Source organism: Cherax quadricarinatus, chromosome 28 (genome assembly GCF_038502225.1).
Source record: "Cherax quadricarinatus isolate ZL_2023a chromosome 28, ASM3850222v1, whole genome shotgun sequence".
In the NCBI taxonomy this organism is placed as follows: Eukaryota; Metazoa; Arthropoda; class Malacostraca; order Decapoda; family Parastacidae; genus Cherax; species Cherax quadricarinatus.
Genome location: NC_091319.1, coordinates 10,586,670 through 10,612,469, shown reverse-complemented (window position 1 = coordinate 10,612,469; position 25,800 = coordinate 10,586,670). Strand labels below are relative to the sequence as shown.

The window sequence follows — 25,800 nt, the reverse complement described above, 5'->3', positions numbered from 1 at the left end:
GTGTGTGTGTGTTTATGTCAGCCCGAAATGCTATGCATAGTATAAGTGGCTTTGGCATGCTGCTCTTATCTGTATTTTTTTGTACCTCTGTATGTATGCTCAAATTGTAAATAAATAAATAAATAAATAAATAAATGTGTGTGTGTGTGTGTGTGTGTGTGTGTGCGTGCGCGTGTGTGTATGTGTGCCCCCACTTCTAAGTATTCATACTGCTAATAAATATCAGTAGTAATACCCGTATTTCTAAAACTACCAACAGTGATTCTAGCACTTATCACTTCTACTTATAAAACACAGAAAGTAATTAGGTTGTAAAATTTAGCTTGTCTCAGCTTCTAGGAGTGTCTGACGTCACCCTCACTAGGCTTCCCCTCGCTAGGCTGCTCCTTGCTAGTCAACCCTATCTTCACCTTATCTATGCTATTTCTGCTCTAATTCTGGTAATAACTTGCAGGAGTGAGTGACCAGTATCTAACAGTGACTAAGGCCAGGATTCAGAACCCCCAAAACAACCCCAACAGGTGAGTGATACTTAAGCTGGCAGTGATGCGATGACAAGTTGCCAGATGTTGATGACGTAGTCGTCGTACACACGCCTTCTATCACTATTTTGAAAATTCTTCACCCGTGATCTTTATAACCGTATTTACTCACGCATCCCGCGTCCCTCAATGTCACTTATGATAGAATACACTTCACTTATATTGGAATACACTTCACATTCGGTGTTACACTTTATATGTATAATGTCACACAACTGTTGTGACGTCACTGTTTCAGCAGGCCTACTGCCACCTTCCCTTGTTATATATTATATTTTTCCTTTCTACTTTTGCTTATTAACTTTTTCACTCTCACTGTATGGTGCCCCACATTTCACTTGTTATCCAATCTCTCGAAATTCTTGAACACCCGCTTCCTCACTCACTTGAATCTTTGTATATTTGAATCTGTGTAGCAACAGAAGCCTACTAGCCACTAACGGTTTGACACTTTGAAATATTAAATATTTCAGGCTTCCTCTCGACTTTTTTTAACTAATAACTCTGGTTATCACTCGTAGGATTGTTCACTGACGTTGTCACTACCACTTATTACTGCTAGCAGTTACTGCACGACTTAAAAACCACTAAAGTTCTCGGAGCCTTGTGACCCACGTCTGCTGACTGACTGTGTGTGTGTGTGTGTGTTTGTGTGTGTGTGTGTGTGTGTGTGTGTGTGTGTGTGTGTGTGGGTGTGTGTGTGGGTGTGTGTGTGGGTGTGTGAGGGTGTGTGTGAGGGTGTGTGTGAGTGTGTGGGTGTGTGGGTGTGTGAGTGTGGATGTGTGTGTGGGTGTGTGTGTGTGTGTGGGTGTGCATCCTTGTGTGTGTGCATATATTTGTATGCTCGTGTGCACATGTCGGTGCGTGTGCCCTCGTGTGTGTATATGTGTGTGCGCGCGCGCTAGTGTTTACCTGGAGTTTACCTGGAGAGAGTTCCGGAGGTCAACGCCCCCGCGGCCTGGTCTGTGACCAGGCCTCCTGGTGGATCAGAGCCTGATCAACCAGGCTGTTGCTGCTGGCTGCACGCAAACCAACGTACGAGCCACAGCCCGGCTGGTCAGGAACCGACTTTAGGTGCTTGTCCAGTGCCAGCTTGAAGACTACCAGGGGTCTGTTGGTAATCCCCCTTATGTATGCTGGGAGGCAGTTGAACAGTCTTGGGCCCCTGACACTTATTGTATGGTCTCAGTGTGGGTGTATGATCCACTTAATATTTGTATTTATAACTCATTACAATTGTGACCAGGTGTGGACGTATCAGTGGTTCATTACTTTGTAATTTGTTCATGACTGTAACTATGTATAGGAGTGAGGCTGATTCATTACCTCTGTAACTTGCCATGATTGTGACCAGATCTACCTGGAGTTCATTACCTTTGTAACTAGTTCAGCTATCATAACTTTGGGGTCCAGTCACTGGACCCATTATGTACCTTTGTAATCTTTTGACTACCGCCCACAGGATGGGTATGGGGTGCATAATAAAGATATTAAACTAAACTGTGTGTGTGTGTGTGTGTGTGTACTCACCTATTTGTGGTTGCGCGCGTGTGTGTGTGTGTGTGTGTGTGTGTGTGTGTGTGTGTGTGTGTGTGTGTGTGTGTGTGTGTGTGTGTGTGTGTGTGTGTGTGTGTGTGTGTGAGTGTCAGTGTCAGTGTCAGTGAGTGTGTGTGTATGTCTCAATCAATATTTACACCAATAACTCACTACAGTTGTGACCGGGTGTGGAAGTGTGAATTGCTCATTACACTATAATTTGTTCATGATTGTAGCCATGTATAAACGTTAAGTAACCATTCTTACAGAATTCATTACCTTTGTAACTTGTGAGTTCATTACCTTTGTACTTAGTTCAGCTATCAAAACTTTGTGGGCCCAGTCCCTGGACCCATTACGTACCTCTGTAATCTGTAAATACCTTTGTAACTTGTCATGATTGTGACCAGACCTACCTGGAGTTCATTACCTTTGTAAATTGTGAGTTCATTACCTTTGTAAATTGTGAGTTCATTACCTCTGTAACTTGCTCAGCTATCAAATCTTTGGAGTCCAGTCCCTGGACCAATTATGTACCTCTGTAATCTTTTGACTACCGCCCACAGGATGGGTATGGGGTGCATAATAAACATATTAAACTCACCCCTGAGCAATAGCATTATGTGGTTCATTACAGATCAGAAATACAGGTACAAACAAATAAATTATTATTCTGCTCTTAACTAGTATTAAGAACAAACTTCAAGAATGACACCTCACAATTCAGGGTCCAATTCCAAAATCTGAAGTGGTGCTCCAGTGTCCAAGAAATTTTGAAAAAAAAAAAAATCTTACAGAATTAAAGAGTATATTTTTGTGAAGGTAACAAGACAATTTTTTTTTTTCTGGTCAGTACTTACCGAGATACAGTGCCGAGAAGTTTACCCAAAATGACCGCGTGGCAGCAATGTCGACGATTTCCACATACGCGCATTACTTTATTTAACGTTTTTTTGTAGTTTTTCTTTTCTTTTCTAATTTTTTTTTTCTTTTCCTACTAACATTTGGGGCCTGAGAGACCAATACTGTGTATAATGTATATATATAAACTCACTGTATTGAACACAATAACCGCACTAAAGTTATTATCATATTATTGATTACCACTTATTACAATAAACATGCACAAATCTTGTATAATACTAATGTTCTATCATATATTTACATATTTACAATCACTGGACATGGTTTTAGAACTGCTGGAGCTTGTGGAACTCCTTGAAACAAGGCACCATGCACAGAGGCACCTTACATTCCTCGCACATAAACTGAGTGTCTTTGCGTCTTTGTTGCCGTCGTTTTGTTTGTGCACAGACAACACATCTCTTCTGAGCAAATTTCTTCTTAGTTGCAGGAAGCTGTATTATGAAATGATCACCTTCCCTCCTCAAACGCTTGGGTATGTGCAACATCCCCCCAATGAAAAGCAGGGGTGTCACTAGCACGTTAAGAGACCATATAATAAGTGTCAGGGGCCCGAGACTGTTCAACTGCCTCCCAGCATACATAAGGGGGATTACCAACAGACCCCTGGTAGTCTTCAAGCTGGCACTGGACAAGCCCCTAAAGTCGGTTCCTGACCAGCCGGGCTGTGGCTCGTACGTTGGTTTGCGTGCAGCCAGCAGTAACAGCCTGGTTGATCAGGCTCTGATCCACCAGTAAGCCTGGTCACAGACCGTGCCGCGGGGGCGTTGACCCCCGGAACTCTCTTCAGGTAAACTCCAGGGTGTGGATATCCTGTCCTGCTGAGGCTTTCCATTGGAGGTCCACTTGGCTTACTGAGGAACTTTTAGTTTTTGTTTCTATTTACAAATAGACTCATGTTCCCTTTTTTTTCATTAGGATGTCTTCATTAGGATGGCTTCATCATTACACCTAGGGAAAACTGAAGCCATTCTCTTTGGAACGAAACATAAACTGAGAAGGGTAAATAATTTTAATGTTCAGTGTAATGGGGAGTCCATCACTTTGGTTTCATCAGTTAAATATCTGGGAATCCCCTTTGACCCATGCATGTCAGGAGAATTGATAGGGAACAGTGTAGTAAAGAAAGCGAATGCCAGGCTGAAGTTCCTGTATAGACAAGCACAGTGTCTACCTACTGAGGCTCGCAGGACCCTATGTCTAGCCCTTATACAATGCCATATGGATTACGCTTGCTCTTCTTGGTACTCTGCCTTGACAAAAAAACTGAAAGATAGACTGCAAATCACCCAGAACAAAATCGTAAGATTCATCCTGGGGCTGGGACCAAGAGAACATGTAGGCCAGGATGAATTACAGCAGTTGGATATGCTGAATGTTGAAGACAGAGTAAAACAACTGAAGCTAAATCATGTTTATAAAATTGCTCACGAACAGTGTCCAGAATATCTTGCTGTCAATTTTGTCAAGGTTGGGAACCAAAGCAATCATAGTACTAGGGGGAGAGAGCACAACTTTGTAGTACCCACAGTCAGTGGCCAGGCTTCAAACACCTTTTATTGTACAGCAATAAAGGAATGGAACAGACTACCCACAAATGTCAAGGCCAGTCATAGCTTGAACCAGTTCAAGAAGACTGCCAAAAAGTGTCTGATGAATGAAGCAACAGAAAGGGAGGGGAATGATTTTCTATTTTTTAGCTAAAATACGTGTAAATTTTACCTTATCCCTAGTAATGACCCTCGTATTGTAGATAGTCGTAATGACCCTCGGGTAGTAGATAGTCTTAATGACCCTCGTATTGTAGATAGTCTTAATGACCCTCGTGTAGTAGATAGTCTTTTTAGTATGATAATAAGATGTTATCTTCATTATAGAATAATAAGAAAATATTATAACCTTTATATTATAATAATAAGGTAAAAGGACCCCAATGGAAATAAGTCACTCTGTCTGACTTTTTTGGGTTATCCTAGGTTCTCTACACATATGCTGCTATGTATGATAATTCTATGTAACTGTATTGTGTATACCTGAATAAATTTACTTACTTACTTACTAGTTCGATCGCTAGCGCACTCAGCTCACTCACTGAGGTCCGGAGTTCGAATCTCCGGTACTGCTGGATAACATTAGGACGTGTTTCCATAAGACACCTGCTGTCCATGTTCACCTATCAGTATAAAACGGGTACCTGGGTGTTACTCGACTGGTGTTGGTCGCATCCTGGGACAAAACTGAACTAATTTTCCCGAAATGCTCTGAATAACAACGGGGCTTTCTATATAATAATATCATTGATGTCAGCTAGGCCTGTATACCATGTACATGTACCTGTAGAAATAAAGATATTTTATTATTATTATTATTATTATTATTATTATTATTATTATTATTATATTATTATTATTATTATTATTATTATTATTATTATTATTATTATTATTATTATATTATTATTATTATTATTATTATTATTATTATTATTATTATTATTATTATTATTATTATTATTATTATTATTATTATTATTATTATTATTATTATTATTATCGTCCAGTTTTGGCAATATCTGGTCTCAGTACATCGGGAAACTGTCATCGGTTCTTACAAACACAACGAGGAGACGTCGAGGGAAAATTTCTTAAGAAGAAAAGAGGCAAATTGCACGTGAAGAAGAAAGTAAGTTTTTATTTAGGTGTTCGGTACAAAAAAAAAAAAGAAAACTATTTAGGCTTTGGCTTGTGTAGGTCTAGGGAGGAGTTTTAATGCCGGTGAACGGCGTTTAATCTAAGGAATTGGATCTTTCTCTCTCCACCCTCACTTTATATAGAACTTGATTGCTTCCTATTCTACCAAGAGCTGTGTGAACCCTACAGGTTTAGCACTTCCCCTTGATTGTACTAATAATATTTAGATTTTGCAGCTGTCCCTGTTCACCCAGCAGTAAGTAGGTATCTGGATATTAGTCGACTGTTATGGGTAGCATCCTGGGGGACAAGATGAACCTAGGTTGCCTGAAATGCTTTGCATAACCAGCAACGCTGTATAGCCCTTGTGGTTAAGCGCTTCTTTTTTATTATAATAATAACAATTTGCATAACCAGGGTCTTTCTATATATGACAGGGATGTCATCTAGATATGTAATAGTTGTATCATGTACAGGAGAGCCCTGGTGTACAGTACTTCATGTTGGTGAGGGGCTCTTGATTTAGGGAATTGGATCTGTGCTCCAGTTCCCCGAATTAAGCCTGAATGCCTTCCACATCCCCCCCCCAAGGCGCTGTATAATCCTACGGGTTTAGCGCTTCCCCTTGATTTATTTATTTATTTATTTATTTAGTAATTTTAGCATACATACAGAGGTACAAAAAATACAGGTAAGAGCAGCATGCCAAAGCCACTTATATACATAGCATTACGGACTGGCTTAAAATTAACTTAAGATTAACTAAGCAATGATGAAATCAGTGATAAAACATTATTGTAAACAGATAACTATAAAGCACAAATGAGTATTACAAAGACAGGTCATATGGTTGCATGCATTGCTGTACATTCAGTCGAATGGAGTATTCTGTTAGGTAGTGTATTTAAAAAAATAACAAAGTTAGATTGGGTCCTAGGTTTAACATTTGTGTGATATAATTGTGAGTAACATATAGGATATACAATTTATAAGGTTCAGTTATTCAGTATTTATTTGGTTTTGAGTGAGTAAGTGATCTTTGAGAAGAGACTTGAATTTATAAACAGGTAGTGTTTCTTTTATATTTACAGGTAATGAATTCCAGATTTTAGGGCCTTTTATGTGCATTGAGTTTTTGCATAGCGTGAGATGGACACGAGGAACATCAAAGAGTGATCTGTGCCTTGTGTTATGGTCATGTGTTCTGTTGAGGTTGGCAAGATGTTTGAGGGGAGGGTTAATATCAGAGTTAAGTGTTCTATGTATGTAATAGGTGCAGTAATAAGTATGGATGTTTTGTATGGTGAGTAGGTTGAGTGTTTTGAATATTGGTGGAGTGTGTTGCCTGTAGTGAGAATTTGTTATCATTATAACTGCAGCCTTTTGTTGGGTAATTAGTGGTCTGAGATGGCTAATTATTGTTGAGCCCCATGCACAAATTCCATAGGTGAGATAGGGGTAAATAAGAGAGTGATAAAGGGCCAGGAGGGCTGACTGTGGAACATAGTACCGTATCTTCGATAGTATGCCTACAGTCTTGGAAATTTTCTTAGAAATTTGTTGTATATGTGTATGAAATTTGAGTCTATTATCAAGGTGGATTCCTAAGAATTTTCCCTCTGTTAGCTTTGTGATAGGTGATCTGTTTATCGTTATATTAAGAGGTACATCTGTAGCTCTGTTACCAAACTGAATGAAGTAGGTTTTGTCAATGTTTAGTGTAAGTTTGTTAGTCCTCATCCAGGTAGATATTTTCTGTAATTCGGTGTTTACAGTATTGGCTAGCGTGACTGGGCTCGGGTGAGAGAAGACGTATGTAGTGTCATCTGCAAAAAGTGTGGGTTTGAGTAATTGCGAAGCATTTGGTAGGTCATTTATGTATAGGAGAAAGAGAAGAGGGCCAAGGACACTTCCCTGTGGGACACCAACTGTAATTGGTTGAGCGGAAGAGCTTGCCCCATTTGCGTACACATATTGGCTTCTGTTGCTGAGGTATGACTTGAGGTAGTTGAGGGAGTGCCCTCTAATACCATAGTGTGACAATTTTACGTGGAGCAAGTCATGGTCAACTGTATCAAAAGCTTTACATAAGTCAATGAAGATCCCCAGTGGGACTTCTTTTTTCTCTATTGCAGTGTATATATGTTTTAGCATGTGTATAATAGCATCATTAGTATTTTTATTAGGCCTGAATCCAAATTGGCAGGGGTTGAGAATGTTTTGGGAGATGAGGTAGGAGTAGATTCGTTTATGAATTAATTTTTTGAAGATTTTTGAGAGAGGGTGTAAATTGGATATTGGCCTATAGTTATTCAACTCTGTTTGGTCTCCTCCTTTATGGATCGGGGTGACCCTTGCTATTTTGAGAACTGTAGGGAAGGTGGAGGATTCAATGGATTTGTTAAAGAGTGTTGCAATGATTGGTGATAGCACTTGTAACACTTTTTGGTATATAAAGGGTGGTAAGGTATTTAAATCTCCTGCCTTGTTTTTTAGTGTGTTGATAATAAGGGTGACTTCGTATGGGTTAGTCGGAGCTAGGAACAGTGTGTTCGGGTAGTTGCCAGTGAGGTAGTCATTTGGTGGGGTATCTGAGCTTGGGATTTTATTGGCAAGGTTTTGTCCTATAGTGGAGAAGAAATCATTGAGTCTGTTTGCTGTTTCTGTTGGTGGGAGTTGGGGTTCATCTGATTTTGCTAATTTTATTTCGCTATTTCGTGATATCTTTTTTGTTCCCAGAATTTCTGATAGGGTCTTCCAGGTCTTTTTTATATCACCTCGTAAGTTGGATAATCTGTTCTCATAATACAGTTTTTTTGCCCTTCTTATCAGGCTGGTTAGGATTGACGAGTAACGTTTTGTTTGGTCTCTGGTTATGTGACCCATTCTGTACTGTTTTTCATATCGGTGTTTTGTATTTATGGATTTGAGAATGCTGGGTGTTAGCCAGGGACTGTTCAGTCTCTTAGCTGTCATCTGTTTAGTTTTTTTAGGGCAGTGCTTGTTATAGAGGTATTGGGTCTTTTTTAGAAAATTATTAAAACATTCGTCAATATCTGTATAGATTTCTAGCTCAGTGTGCCAGTCAATGTTTGTTACTGCTGTTGTGAAGTTATTAATGGCTGCCTCATTGTGAAGTCTGAAGGTGACTTTAGTAGTGTCTTGGGGTATTTTACCAAGAGTTGTTATGAGGAAAGTAGGGTAGTGGTCTGTGGTATTATCTGTAATTATGCCTGATTTTAAAGGGGATATGGTGTTGGTCCAGATGTGGTCAAGTAGGGAAACATTAGTCTCTGTAACTCTTATAGGTTTTGTTACTGTTGGTAGCAACATGCAGTTACTCATTGTGTTTGTGAATTCAGTAACGTGTGGGTCCTGGTCTTGCAGGAGATTTATATAGCAGTCACCTGAGAGTAGTAAGTGATCTTTGTTCATGCGTGTATCAGTTATCATACTTCCTAGGTTTTGACTAAATTGGCTAATGTTTGATTGTGGAACTCTGTAGATGTTTATCACTGTGAGAGGTTTTTGTAGGTATTTGGATTTGAATTTAGCTATTATATATTCCCCATGTTCATCCCTTGTGCAAGTATTAGTGATGATAAATTAGACACATGTGCAACTCTTGGGTATCTTTATTGAGGAAACGTTTCGCCACACAGTGGCTTCATCAGTCCATACAAAGGAGAATCTTGAAGAACAGGAGGAGAATGAGGTAATCAGTCCCTCAACCTTGAGTCAATGTGGTCAGTCCATCAATCTTGAATAGATTGATGGACTGACCACATCGACTCAAGGTTGAGGGACTGATTACCTCATTCTCCTACTGTTCTTCAAGATTCTCCTTTGTATGGACTGATGAAGCCACTGTGTGGCGAAACGTTTCCTCAATAAAGATACCCAAGAGTTGCACATGTGTCTAATTTATCAACATGTCGGTTCTCTGAACCATTCATCTACAAAGTATTAGTGATACATTCTAGTTGGTCTGGGTAGTATATAGCTGTGCCACCCCCTTGTTGGTCTGGCCTACAGTTGTGTATGGCTGTGTAACCAGGAATGGCATAGACATCTGTAGTATCAGGCTTTAGCCAGGTTTCAGTTAGTGTATTGATGGACATATTGGCATGCAAGGAATTTAGTAATGCTAGGAGGTCATCGTAATGCTTGCTTAAAGATCTGATATTGTAGTTAAAGATAGTTATGTTGTTGTTTGCTCTGAGAAGTGCCTTTGATTGTTCTGCTGTGTAGTAATTACAGTAACTGTTTGAATCATTTAAGTCATTAAATAAGAGGTTGGTATCAGGATCAATGCTTGTAATCATAAGATTTGTAGTGAATCTATAGTTAGAATTAAGTATAAAACAAAGTAAATATTCTAAAGCTAAAAAAATAGCACCTGAATTATTTAACAAATGTAAAAATAATGAGCTAAGGTAGTTTTTTAAAGCTAAAATAAAGGAGACAATATAAAAGGGACTAAAATAATTTGTGGTGAACAAATAAAGTGATAATCAAATAATGGAGCTTGGGAATATGATAGTAGGTAGTACTTTAAAGGTAATTCTTTAAAGTTAGAATTATAATATAAAATTATAATATAAAAGGGACTAATATAAGTTGTGGTGAACAATAAAGGGGTAATCAAATAATTGTACAGTACTTCACTTTATGGTGTTTCGCTAATGCAGCAGTTTGTAGTGAGTGATGAATATATTCATCACTCAGGGGAGACATGATTTATTTATTTATTTATTTATTTATTTGAACATGATATATTGAAGTACAAGGAAATACAGTGGTTAAGTGTAACATGCCAAAGCCCCTTGTATGCAGAGCATTATGGGCAGGCTTAAAATTAACTTAAGATTAACTAAGCAATGATATATTCAGTGGTAAACATTATTGTAAACAGTTAACAATTAAGCACAAATGAGTATTTCAAAGACAGGTTATATTGTCATTTACTGTGTTGCTGTGCATTCAGTAGAATGGAGTATTCTGTTAGATAATGTAATTAAAAATAACAAAGTTTGATTGGGTCACAGGTTAAACATTTATGAGATACAATTATTCAGTATTTATTTGGTTGTGGGTGAGTAAGTGATTTTTAAGATAATGATAATGACACACAAAATACTGCGAGGAATTGACAAGGTGGACAGAGACAGGGTGTTCCAGAGATGGGACACAGAAACAAGGGGTCATAATTGGAAGTGGAAGACTCAGATGAGTCAAAGAGAAGTTAGGAAGTATTTCTTTAGTCATAGAGTTGTCAGGAAATGGCATAGTCTGGCAAGCGATGTAACAGAGGCAGGAACCATACATAGTTTTAAGACGAGGTTTGATAAAGTTCGTGGAGCAGGGAGAGAGAGGACCTAGTAGCGGTCAGTGAAGAGATGGGGCCAGGAGCTGTGTCTCGACCCCTGCAACCACAAATAGGTGAGTACAAATAGCTGAATATAAACATGTTATTAGGCTTTTATACACATATGAAAATGAAAAAAAAAGTTATTTCACTTTACAGCAATTTTCAGTTTACAGCAGCAGCCCAGAACTTATAAGCAGGGCCTGCCTGTACTTGTAGAAATAAAGATTATTATCATTATTGTTATTATATTGGTTACCAACTACAGTGGACCCCCGGTTTACGATATTATTTCATTCCAGAAGTATGTTCAGGTGCCAGTACTGACCATATTTGTTCTCATAAGGAATATTGTGAATTAGATTAGTCCATTTCAGACCCCCAAACATACACATACAAATGCACTTACATAAATACACTTTCATAATTGGTCACATTGGGAGATGATCGTAAACCGGGGGTCCACTGTACTACTCGGGAGAACCCAGGTACGTACTGTATTACTTTACGTTTTAAAACAAACAAACAAACAAAACGAAAGTATTTCTTTATAAAGGTTACACTATGTGCTTACATTTCATAATTTGATTGGTACCAAGAAAGCCACTATCATGCCAAGGCATTTCGGGGAGTTTTAACATAATACACTTAAACACTACTTAAGTCTAGACAGACTTCAAATATTTAATATTTTACTCGGTTATTAATATGAGGTGTAGTACAATTTATGATACAAACTTCCTTTTTAGGTTTGTAATAATGATTTAATAGGTAAGGGATATGTAATAAAATATTTGGAAGAGTTGCTTCAAATTTGGTTAGAGATTAGCATAGTGTGGGTATGGTTATTATTGAGAGATGAGATGAATTTAAGTATAGTCCTAAATTGATTTGTGGGCAGGGGACCTTTTGCTGGTTCGAGTAAAGAGTTCCAGATCTTCGGGCTCTTTACGTGCATTGCGTTTTTGCATAGTGTGAGACGGACACAAGGGATGTCAAAAAGTGTTTTGTTCCTTGTGTTATGCCTGTGTGTTCTGTTGTAGCTGTCTAGAAGTTTGAGTGGAGGGTTTATATTGAAGTTTAATGTTCTGTATACATGTAGTACGTATATAGTAGGCACAATAATAAGTGTGTATATTTTGTAAATTAAGTAAGCTGTTTTTTGCTTTATAATACTACAATGCTTCATATAGTATACTACAATATATTATTACAGTATACAATATACTACAATACACTACACTACAATATGCTACAATATATTACAGTATACAGTATGATGTAGGGAAATATAATAATACTGTACTGTACTATAGTGTAGCATTCACGAATGTTTTGATGCGCAAATATATTGTAGGGAAATATAATAATAGCATATACTTAGCCTAACAATACTGCTTCCTATACCTATTGAACCACGAACAGCCATGAAACACATGAAAACATAACATAAAACACATGAAAACTGGGCAGCTGGGCATTCGCGAATGTTCGAAGCTCGTGAAAGTGGAACTCGCGGAAGTGGAGGGCTAGCTGTACTACAATACTACATACAGTATATGTACACCACATAATAAGTATTTCTTTTGCAAGTTGTTATTTTGGGAGATACAGTGGAACCTTGAGTTTTGGCCGCCCCAAGTTTTGGCCGTTTTGAGTTTCTGTTACTTTATTTGGCTAAATTTTGTCTTGAGTTTTGAACAGTAACTTGAGTTTCAGCCATCGTACCAGACCTGCCCGCCTACGTGCACCCACACAAAGCCTCCCATGCATGCATTGTGAGTCAGTCTGGATTTGCTTCTCCTCGAGTGAACATTACCCTGCGCGTTCATCCAAATATCTCACAATAATCCTTTTTTTTTTGTTTGTTGATTGAGTGCGACTGCTACATAATTAACCATGGGCCCAAAGAAACTTTCTAGTGTCTGCCCTGTGGTAAAGAAAGTGAGAAACATGATTAGAATTGGAGAAAGAGATAACCGAAAAATACGAAAGTGGTATGCATGTGCTGGAGCTTGCCAGGTTGTATGGCAAAAACAAATCAACCATCAGTTCCATCCTGGTGAAGAAAAAAATCAAAGAAGCTGATGTTGCGAAAGGGGTAGATATGCTAATGAAAAATAGATCAGACAATCGAAGATGTTGAGAAGTTGTTGTTGATGTGGATCAATGATAAACAATTAGAGGAAGATAGTGTTTCGGAGATGATCATTTTTGGAAAGGCAAGGCAGTTGCACTCAGATCTCGTGAAGAATATACCTAGAATGAATGCTGCTGTTAGTAAATTTAAGGCCAGCAGAGGCTGGTTTGACAACTTCAAGAAGCATAGTGGTATACACAGTGTTGCAAGGCATGGCGAGGCTGCAAGTTGTGTCAAATGTGCGGCTGAAAAATTCGTGCATGAATTCAAGGACTATGTAGAGGCTGAAGGTTTTGTCCCCCAATAAGTGTTCAATTGTGACAAAACAGGCCTCTTTTGGGAGAAAATGCCAAAGAGGACCTACATCACACAGGAGGAAAAGGCACTGCCAGGACACAAGCCTATGAAAGACAGGCTAACTCTCTTGCTGTATGGTAATGCTAGTGGGGATTTAAAAGTGAAGCCTTTACTGGTGTATCTGAAAATCCCAAAGTGTTCAAGAAAGACAATGTCGTCAAGAGTAGATTGTACTCGCCTATATGTGGTTGCAGGGGTCGAGTCATAGCTCCTAGTCCCGCCTCTTCGCTGATTGTGTGTGATGTGGAGGGCTAACAATAAGGCATGGGTTGCAAGGCAAATTTTCATTGACTGGGTCCATGAAGTGTTTGGCCCGAGTGTGAAAAAATACCTCCAGGAAAATAAATTACCACTCGAGTACCTCCTGGTACTGGACAATGCTCCTGCTCATCCTCCAAACTTGGTAGACCAGTTGTCTAGGGATTTCATTTTTATAACAGTGAAGTTCTTGCCTCCTAACACCACTCCTCTCGTGCAGCCCATGGACCAGCAGGTCATTTCAAACTTCAAAAAACTAACCATACCATGGATGGGATAGAACCCGCGATCAGAGTCTCAAAACTCCAGACTGTCGCGGGTTCTGTCCCCGTCCCTGGTATGGTTTGTTTGCAATTGTCATTATGATTTCATGAGTCATGTTGACAGCTTTGAGGGGACTTGAGCTTGTGGTCACAGTGGTGTCTATGCTAACCTTCCAATGGTGTAGAAATATACCTAGTTGGATGAATCTTATTGTGGCTAGCTGGCCCAGTCTGGAGTTTTGAGACTCTCTGATTGTGGGTTCTATCCCCGTCCATGGTATGGTTTGTTTGCAATCGTGTCATTACAATTTCGTGAGTTCAAAAACTCTACATGAAAGCACTGTTTCAAAGGTGCTTTGAAGTGACCTCGGACACTGAATTGACCATAAGAGAGATCTGGAGGAATCACTTCAGTATCTATAACTGCATAAGCCTTATAGGTAAGGCTTGGTAGGGAGTGGCTTCCAGGACTTTGAACTCTGCTTGGAGAAAATTGTGATCAGAATGTATCCAAAAGAAGGATTTTGAAGGGTTTGAGGCTGACCCTGTCGACCCTATGCCTGTTATGGAATGTATTGTGATGAGCTGCAAGAGCTTCATCTGGAACAGCAACAGACCACAGCTGAAGAACTTGCTTCAGAGGAGGACGAAGAGGGAGGGAAGGAGGTGCCTTCATCAGAGATTAAGAAGATCTGTGCAATGTAGAGTAGGGTGCAAGCTTTTACTGAGAAATATCATCTTGAGCAAGCTGAAACAAGCTATCTCTGCAACATGTTCAGTGACAAAACCATGTCCCATTTCAAACAAATGCTAAAGAGATGCCAGAAACAGACCTCTCTGGACAGCTTTTTTGAGCGACAAGGGTCTAGTGACTCTCAAGCTGGTCCTAGAGGCATTAAAAAAAAAGAAGGGAAGTAACCCCAGATAAGGGCTTGTTACCTAAAGTCTTTATGGAAGGGGATTCCCCTTCCAAACACTAATCATGTCCTTCCTCTCTCTTCCCTACTATGGAATTAAAAAAAAAAGAGAAGTGTGGAAACATATAAAACTTGAATAATAGGCATAACATTGGCCCGAGTAAGCCTAGGACACGCTAAGCCAGCAGCCTATAGCTACAGATACATAAAAGATTAAACAAAAATTTCACTCATTGCACTGTTCCTAAAGCAATACAGCATTTTCTATTCCACTATTTTTAGACATCACAGTTCAAGAATCATTTTCAAACATGGACTTGCCACCATTGAAAACATTTTGGAATTTTTGTCTTTCCACTATATATAAAGTAGAAAACAGCTAAAGCGCTAACCCAGTTGTTACAAGCAATCAAAAGCCCTGGCAGTATCAAAACTTAAATAATAAAACAGTATATCCACTCTGCTTCTGCAAGAGAAACACTCGAGACAATTCCCACAATCAGTTGAAGCTGATAACATGCATATAACAATGGTTATAAATGACCATAATTTTTAAAGGGGTGGACCGGTAAGCCAGCGGAAGGCCTCGGTCAGATGACCAAAAGCTCCAAAGACGGGTCATCATCTGACTAAGACCCGTGTCAGGAAACATTTGTCCTGTTTCCGGACGAACCTTACCTAACCTAACCTAGCTGATAACATGCATCACTGAACCAGCACAACTAGTCACTCCATATCACAATTGTTGCAATCATTGGAAGGATGAAAAAAAATCTCTAAGCAGACTGCATGTATCTTGAAGAAGAAAAGAGATTAAGTTAAGTGGGTTTCGTTAGGTCTGGTTGCATATTTTTACCATTTGCACTTAATATTTGCAACTTAATATTTTACAATTCAAACTAGGCTGGAATATTGCTGCACTCTAACAGCACCTTTCAAGGCAGGTGAAATTGCCGACCTAGAAAATGTACAGAGAACTTTCACGGCGCGCATAACGGAGATAAAACACCTCAATTACTGGGAGCGCTTGAGGTTTCTAAACCTGTATTCCCTGGAACGCAGGAGGGAGAGATACATGATTATATACACCTGGAAAATCCTAGAGGGACTAGTACCGAACTTGCACACGAAAATCATTCACTACGAAAGCAAAAGACTTGGCAGACGATGCACCATCCCCCCAATGAAAAGCAGGGGTGTCACTAGCACGTTAAGAGACCATACAATAAGTGTCAGGGGCCCGAGACTGTTCAACTGCCTCCCAGCACACATAAGGGGGATTACCAACAGACCCCTGGCAGTCTTCAAGCTGGCACTGGACAAGCACCTAAAGTCAGTTCCTGATCAGCCGGGCTGTGGCTCGTACGTTGGTTTGCGTGCAGCCAGCAGCAACAGCCTGGTTGATCAGGCGCTGATCCACCAGGAGGCCTGGTCACAGACCGGGCCGCGGGGGCGTTGACCCCCGAAACTCTCTCCAGGTAAACTCCAGGTAATTATTACTGGCTGAAATTGGCCGAGTAGCAGTCGTAAACTGTTATGAAGTGTTCTTCAGTTGCAGTATGACACATGATCAGGTAGTACATTCCAGTCTTTTACTGCTGTATAACAAATGTTTCAGGTCTTATCTACTGTGGACACTAAACTAATTGTGTTCACTTTCCTTAGTACAATGTTGGCTATGGTTATGGACCAGTAGGCCTGCTGCACTGTTCTTCCATTCGTGTTTGGTCAGTATTTTAGTTTCTCATTTGCAATAATTTACAGGATGATTTTGATTGGGTGATTATGTATGGTTTACGGTTCAGTATATTAAAGGGTGTTTTGCAATGGAAATGCTGCAATTTTTTTGGGGACAAATTGTTTATAAGTGTTTAATATCTAGGAAAATAATTTGCATAAATAATAAATATTTGTGCCTGGGTTAGAACACATCGCTTATATGTTAAAAAAAATAAGCAAATGGCCGAGATTCCCCAAGCAGTTAAAGTAAATATCGATCTTATATTCTTATGCTCTTTACAATATTTGAAGCATGAAATTCTGCACACTGGTCGTTAGTAATTTTATGTACTACATGGTTTAATTTCAGCTTCTTTACTCTATCTGAATTAATAACTTGGCTTTCACTTTGCAAGGTGAACTGTTTGCTGTATATGTTACCCTCAAGTGTGTAAAACTATTACTACAGACAATTTATAATAATAAATAATAATAAAATTTTATTTCTTTGTTAAGGTTACAATGAATGTGTGTTTACATCTCATAATTTGATTGGAACAAAGAAAGTCACTCTCATGCTGAGGCATTTTGGGCAGGCTTAACGTAATACTTATAGACTACTTTAGACAGGTGAAGAGTGGTAGAATACAAATATTCAGTATTTTACTCTATTATTAATATGAGGTAGTACAGTTTATGATACAAACATACATTTTTAAGTTTGTAATAATGGCTTAATAATTAAGGATAATAAAATATTAGGGAGAGTTGCTATAAATTTGGTTAGAGTTTAGCATAGTGTGGGTATGGTTATTATTGAGAGATGAGACAATTTAATTGGTTGTGACTTCCTCTTCTCATTACTTGCTGCAAATGGCCTGAAGTCTGAATCTAACTTTCTTGTGTATGAAGCTAGACACAGATACACAGTACACAAATTATTAGAAGTGAAATTTAAACTTTTATAAATTCCCTCTCACATAGGCCTCTGGGAGCATGGTAAAGGTGATGACATAGCTAAACTGTATTAACCTTTTCACTGTTTCGCGCATAGACCTGCGTCATTGACACTAGTGTCACTTACAGAGATATGCATACAGTTAAGCTGTAAGTGGTAAATTTTGGCTTAAATGTGAGAGAATGGATCTGTTCGATGAGTGTGTGCTTCATAAAGAAAATGCTACCAAATGGCTTTGTATTTCACTTAAAGTATCAGTTTTTGAGGTGTTTTCTAGAATGGTTTTTATAGTTTTATTGGCTGTTTTTTATTTTGGTTGGTTTCAGGAAAGGAAGTATGTACTGTAGTTTGAAATCAGGCTCAAAGTAGCAGAAATATTTGATTTTTGATGCTTTTCTTGAGGATGGATAAGGTCCCCCTTCACACCCTGGTCTGTTTTATGGTCTTTTACTAGGTCTGATTCAAATATGGGGATGATCTAGGTTATGGCCAATTATTCCTGGTTATATTTTATTAACCGAGAAATAGATTAAAGCTTATATACTACTTTTGTGTGATCATGAGTTCAAAATGGAAAGGTAAATGTAACATAGAAGAGGCTTGGGGATATGGTTGGTGAACAGAGGAAATGTTGTTTTAGTGCATGAATGTCTACATTCCTTTATTTTGGACTCAATCTTTAAATTGGCATTTTTTAATTTTGTGTAAAATTGGCCATTATTATCATCAAAAAGAAGCGCTAAAACTACTAGGGTCATACAGCGCTGCTGGGCAGGAATTGATGCAGGATCAATGGATAAGCAAGAGTGGAGAGGACAACAAAGGCAAAGTTAGGAAGGGCTGTGAGGAGTGCTAAAGGAAGGATTATCAAAATTTGTGTAATAAATCAGTTGCTGTCAAAAAGTCGAAGAGGGAGTCCGTGTCAAAGGTGGGGCCATCAGCAAGGAGGGAAGATAAAGTAAGGGTGTTAGAGCAGTGATAAGAACAGAACATAAGAAAGGAGGAACACTGCAGCAGGCCTGTTGGCCCATACTAGGCAGGTCTTTCACAATCCATCCCACTAACAAAACATTTAAGAACATAACATCAGAGGAAAATTCCTCATGCTTGTTGATAGACAGGACAGTCCAATAGAATATGGGAAATTGAAACTGGAGCTAGACAATTCATGGGGTACCTCCATGAGATACCCATGAGTTAGACGAGTGTGTCTGATGTGAAGACAAGAGAGTTGTCTCCCAACCTTGGTATCGATGACAAGAAGGCCAGAAACCCAAACTTGGCGTAATAGAATGTAATTTGTTTTGAGTTATATCAGACCAGTGTTGTTGCCAATGGTTGCAAAGGTGAGTAGAGATTACAGCAAAATAGTCAAGAGACTGGAATACCTCTATATGAAATTGGTAGGTCATGTACTGCATACCGCACAGCAGTCTGCCTGCTCATTGCCCTGAACATAATATGACTAGGAACCCAACAGAAAATGATTTCTTTGTGTTTGCTTGTAATGTAATGCAGCACAACCAAAGTTGTATATGAACTAGGGGATGAGGTGACTCAGATTTTTTAATAGCTTGCAAAGCACTAATTACTGATTTCTGTGCATTTTATAGTGTGGTTGTAATGGTTGAATGGGCAGTTTCTTGTACTCGCTTGATAGAATGGAAGGCAAACTAGCAACATAGCTCAGAATTTTGTTAAATGGAGCAATGGAATTGGCTTAAAATAGGACTCAAAGTGAGCAAAATAGCTGATAAGTAAATAGCACCAAGACTGCTAACTTTACACCTACGTAATTTTGTAAGTTTTCCATCAAATTTCATACTTTTGGTGTCATTACCTTCAGCAAAAAATCTCTACCTTTCAGAAGAATATTTTTTTTTTTTTTTAAACAAAGAAAGGTGGACATTGAGAGCAATATTGGTTTCAGTTCTGTACTCTAGTAGGTTCACTGGCCTTGCCCTGACCCGGGTCTTTTCCAGATGGTGACCCGGCGTTTAGTTTCAGGGGTCTGGACAGTAAAAGGGTTGATGTGGCAGTGATAAATTTATGGCTGCTTACACATCTGCATCATCTTTGCATGGTGGATTCTCTGCTACCCAGGGTGTTCCTTCTGGCCATATACTGTGAAGCACGTACTGCTGTGGTACCTTCAGTTCCACTTGAAAGGAGACCCTCTTTTGTAATACCTTCCATTCAAACTGTGATCAATCCTCCCACCTTAAGTGGTGCTGGATTTAAACTTCAGGATCACCAGGACACTCTGATTTATTCTTTTACTTTTTGAAGGCCACAAGATGCAGTCGTGAGGTGCAACATTCATTCCCGCTGAACCTGTTACTATGAATGATTTTGGTTGCAGGGTTCATACGATTAGGAATTTGTTGGATTTGTATGTAATTTGATGTGCAAGTGCTCATGAATTTCTTGAAAGAATTGGTGCTTGAAATTATAAAATCCCAAATTATTTTAAATTATTATTATGCGACTGATTTTGAGGGCTGTTCTACCTCGCCATCACTGCCTTTGGCCAAGCTTCTTAGTTACTTGCATATGGGCTGTCATAATAGTTTTCACACCAGCTCCAACCAGCATACTTATTGGCAATTTCTTAGCCTTAAAAAAAAAAAAAAGATTTTGTAAAAGAAAAATACATATTGTTTTTCTCTTTATTAAATAAATAAACATTCACTAACTAGTTCTTTGAAGTGGCAGTGTCTTCATACACCTGAGATGATTTCAAGTGAAGAAATGAGCTGAGGATGATGACAGAATATCAAATGCAAAATATTAGCAAAGTTATTACAAAACACACATTTTAAAATTGAAAGAAGGCATCAATCAGTCTTTTGTCTAATATATAATACAAATAGCACCCTTTGAGGTTCAAAGTATCATCATGATTAAGGCACTGAAAACGGAGGAACAAGGAACAGCCAAACACCACTGTAACTTGACGTTTTCAACATTGTATGTTGAGTGAAAAAAAAATACATCAATTATAATTGTAGTAGAATAGTAGTGGACAACCCAGAGGCATAATTAAATAAATTATAATGAAGAACAGGATATACTTTGCTGCATGCCTACATATTACATGTGAGGGTAAGGCACCTCTTCATGACAGCACAAACAAATAATTCAGGAGAAGGAATAAGTGTTACAGCTTTATTCTTCAAGTTCAAGCAAAGATAACATATCTATTGAGGAGCACAAAAATAGATCACTGAATAAATTCTTGAGTGAGGCACTGGCATAAGTTAACACAGGTAGGTGTTCATGAAACTACAGTACTAAAATCCTTTTCTATGAAACAGACTGATCAGCTGGACCAGTTCTTGTAGCACAGTTGAGAATTATTTTAAATCACAGAATGATGCATTTTGTAATTAATCACCATTTTCAACCAAGAAATGTTTGATAATCATCATATAAACACATTAATCCATTTTCTATTTTTAAATCCAAAATCACATCTTTAAATCAGTTTTTTAATAGTGTCCTATCACAGTTATTAAATATATTACATATAAACATTTAGGTCAAACTTTTGTGAAAAGAACAACACAAGCCCCATTGGGACAACAAAATTTTTGATGGACAGTGTTAATTAGATCACATGAAGTCTTTATAGGAGACTGAATATCAATCTCATAATTTTGTGAGTTTCCATCAAGCAATTTGAGCTGAATCTGTAATCTTTCTGTTAATTGTATTCATTTTGTGAGTTTCTACATTATCATTCAACTTCTAACCCCAGCAAATTATCCTTATACAGATCCTATATGGCACACTTCTCTTTTATAAGTAATGTTTTGATAGCATTATAAGTTCATACTCTTGTATATCACCATCAAAGGCTTACAATCACATCAGCTTTTATTTAGCATAAAAAGAAAGAAGTTCAAAAGCATAATTTTCTTTAACCTAGTTACTCTCCTTATGGAACAATAAATCTTTGTGAATTTATTTTTACACCTCGGTTCCTTCATCCTCTAAATTATTTCGAACAGTAATTGCTAATGTCTTTACTTTCACTGTTTGCAAATTACTTTCACTGTTGAGAGTCATATTTGGTGGTAGAGTTTTTGGCCTTTCTAATACTTTTCCTTCACCTTTTCTCCTGAACTCTTCTCGTTCATTTTTTAAACTGCGAACAACAATTACTTTGTCCTTCTCTGAATTTCTAAAGTATCTCTTCACAACCAGTAGGCCTGCAATAATGATGGCAAGTAAAACCATGAGAGCTACTATAACGTATAAAACATTGAGGAAGACTGAGTTTTCTGAACTGCTGGCAGTGGTGAACTTTAGTTGAAAGCTCCTCATGTTTGTTCCATTACGAGTATGAAGAGATGTTAAGAAGGCAGGCATTGGAAGGTCTTCTGCAAGCCCACTAAAGTCATTGATACCTTGAACAGATTCTTCTGGTGGTTGAGTAGATGCTAGTGAAATTGGATTTAATGTTAACATATTTTTATTAAAATTCTTGTTTTCAAAATTGCTAAAATCAGGGCTTCTTGTAGATGTAAAGTGAGAAAGAGTTGTAAGCAGTGTTGCATCTCTTTTACTTCTTCTGCTGTTTGGACCAATTGTATACAAGACCTGAAAATATTCATGTTACAACAGTAATACAATATAACAAAATATAATTTAAATGTAATTATACAAAATGATGAAACTCTTAAAATTCACATTTGCATCCAATTTTTATGTTATCTATGAAACATTTCAATGAAATAAGGTTGAAGTTGTTAAGTAACCTTTACAATCGCATACACAGTAAGGTCTCACTTACACGACAGGTTAGGTTCCAGGCTACCACCGGAAAGCAGAACGCCATTTTTTCCCACTTTTAAATGCACATAAATGCCAGATAACAAGTTTACACTAACATATATTAAGTAAGCAATAGAACCAGGCATTAAAAAGCAATAAAAAGTAAAAATACACACAGTACACTCATTACTTACCTCAAAATATTTGTAGTCTTAATGTAGGGTGAGAGGTGAGTAGTATTTATTGTAAGAAGTCAGATGAGGTAGGTATGGTAGCCCTCCTGGCCAACCCACCCACACATAATATGCTATGACATTTAAAGTGCCCTAGAGCAATAAAAATGCATATACAATACACTCATTACTTACCTTAAAATACATACGTATTTGTAGCATCGGCGATTTTGCCCAATTTGAGTCCTATTTTCGGCCAATTCCACTGTTCCAATCAATCACTCATAGCTATTTCGCTAGAACTCCTTTTGTTCTATTGAATGAGTACAAGAAACTGCCCATTTACCAATTTCAACTACCCAATAAAGTGATCAGAAATTGGTAATTTGGCCAATTTCATACATAATCCAAGGAAGGCCAATTTCAAAATAGGATCCAGAATTAACAATGCAAACATTCCAAGAACTAAATTAACATTTTCTCTGTTCATTAGTCATGTCTCCAGGCCCCTCTTATATTTCGTTTGCTTTCCATTATGAATTTTTATTCACACAAAAAATAGAAGATTTATTGTTATGCAGACTACTACATTATTATAAAAATGGTATAAATAATATCATCGCATTTGTGAAAAGCACATTAAACCCACCAACTGATTTGTATTGGACATGTGATGTGATTTGTTTACTCTTGAACATCGGCAAAAATCGAACATATCCACTACTTTCAGCTCAATTTCAAGGTACTTTTATTCCGTAAACCATTCAAAATCATCTCTTGTTCTGTAGTATATCTATTCTATCAAATGAGAATACAACCATAAATACCATGAGAAAATATACCACAACATTGCTGTTTTAAATGAAAAACGCAGTTTTTTTTTTCTCATGCACTGCAGGCTGCAGGATTTTTTTTATACTGCACACATTAACCACTCAGACCCATTCTCTCATATAGGCCTACCAGCTTTTTCTTGCAAGATTGGAACCTGCTAAAATTTTTGGCGTACTATTACAGGACCAACACTGGCTTGCAAGCCTTAATATTACAGGACTGATAGTGAAAGAGTTAAATACGTATTGGGTGAAAGGTGAACAGTATTTATTTGTAGAAAGTCAGGTGTGGGAGGTATGGTAGCCTGCCTGGCCACCCCACCTACTACGACATTTAAAGTGCCCTAGAGCGATAGAATGCATATACTATGTACAGTACACTCATTACTTACCTTAAAATATTTGTAGTCTTAATGTAGGGTGAGAGGTGAGTAAATGAGATAAAAACGAATAAACGAGAGAGAGAGAGAACAAGTAAATGAGAGAGGACAGTCGCAGAGTATGTAAACAAACAGACGAACACGTCTGGTTATGGTTCATACATGTTCATTCCCATCTCTGTGAATCTTATACCTTGCATTGTGTACAAGCTGTCTCCACACTGGTAAAGTAGAATAAAGAGCAAAACTCCCATTCTCATGTAACACGCCAGTTTTAGAAGGAATGACGCTCTGAGTGAAGGCATATGCAAGGAATAATTTCCTACAGTTCCCCCAGTAATACTACTGTGTACACATTTTCTTTGGTGTTGAACTATTCTTTCCAACACTCCGACAAGACTGGAAAAAATCTCATATTTATGTTAATTTATTCTACTGTGGGGTGTATTTATCATGTTTATACATATGTTACGTAGTGTGTTTATTATGTAATTTTGAAAAAAATATCATAGACGGATTAATGAAAATGTCTATATTAATGTAATATACGATATTTAATGCGCCTCAGAGTGATTATTATTACAGCCTCTCCTCACTTAACGATGGAGTTTCGTTCCTAAGACCTCGTTGGTAAATGAATTCGTTACTAAGTGAGGAGCATGCTATAATGGTAGTGGGTTTGTGTCAACCATCTTTGGCATTGTTTTAATGTCACCTTTGTACCATGTATAACATTTCTGGTATATATTTAAATGTTTATACAATAGTGTACTGTATATTGTAATAAACAGAATAGAGGGAATCAGTTCTAATATACATTATTTAGGTATGCATACTGGTCAGAGAGCCCATCGTAAGTCCGAGTCATCGGTAAACAAGTACGTTGCTAAGTGAGGAAAGGCTGTATTAACCCTTTCAGGGTCCGTCCTGTAGATCTACGGCTTCACGTTGAGTGTCCAAACCGTAGATCTATGCCAAAATTCTAGCGCCGTCAAATTTAGCGCGAAAGTGCTCATAGGCCTACATGTGAGAGAATGGATCTGCGTGGTGGGTGTGCGCCATAAACAAAAAATCTAGGCGCCCGCATAGCATTGTGGGAACGCTGGCTCAGTTACCCTTGTTCATCATGCCTCGTCGCAAGTCAGCTCTCACTCCCTGGAAAATTGGGACTCTCCTCTTCCTATCTGATAGTTCTGACACTGATGGAAGTGGAAATGAAGATGAATTCTATGGCTTTGATCAGTTAGTGACCGAAAGGAATGACCAGGATATCGATAATAGTGCAGAAAACCCTGACGATCCTCAACCTTCTACCTCTGGTGTGGGCACTCGTGACTCACGGTCGGTTGTGCCTCAACGCAAGAGAAAACTAATATTTTCACGTGGCCAGGCCTCTGACTTCAGTAATGATGATGATAGTGACGTGGATTGTGATTTTATTGCGCTTGACAATCATTCGAGTAGTGATAGTGAGGAATCATATTTACCAGTGAAGCGTCGGTATGTTCGCCGCCGCATGCACTCGGGTAGTGTACCCTATGCTGTGCCCAGGGGACGGAGTACATCCCGTGGCCCTACACCAGGTTTAGATAGTGATAGTGAGGATGATGTGGCTACACTTGGCATGGATAGACCACAGGCATCAGTAGATGGTGGTAGTGGTGATGGTAGTGGCATCGCCATGCGTGACTCACCAGCCCAGGCTGGGACCCACGCTGCTGACTCGTCAGTTCAAGGACAAAGCGGAGCATCAGCCACCAGCCCACCACAACCACAACCAGCCTATGATGTCCAGTATCCACCAGCAAACTGTATCTGGGATTGGCAGCAAAATCCCAATTTTGTTCCCAAGCCCCACCACTTCGATGACTCAAAGTGGAATTCTACCTACTTGTCCCCTTGGAACCACGGCCAATGAACTGGAATTCTTTGAATTATTCTTTGACCAGCCATTGATGGAAAC

The 25,800-nt window shown here is 38.5% G+C and overlaps 1 protein-coding gene across 1 annotated transcript in view; it reads right to left on the bottom strand.

Annotated features, from left to right (window-relative positions):
* Window positions 1-20,329: 20,329 nt before the first annotated feature.
* The window catches only part of LOC128693156 (extracellular matrix organizing protein FRAS1-like), a 252,677-nt gene continuing 247,206 nt past the window's right edge, over window positions 20,330-25,800 (bottom strand). The window contains exon 46 of the mRNA XM_070089393.1: window positions 20,330-22,277. Coding sequence (XP_069945494.1) covers window positions 21,645-22,277 — 633 coding nt within the window. The 3' untranslated portion in view covers window positions 20,330-21,644. The remainder of the gene's footprint in view (window positions 22,278-25,800) is intronic.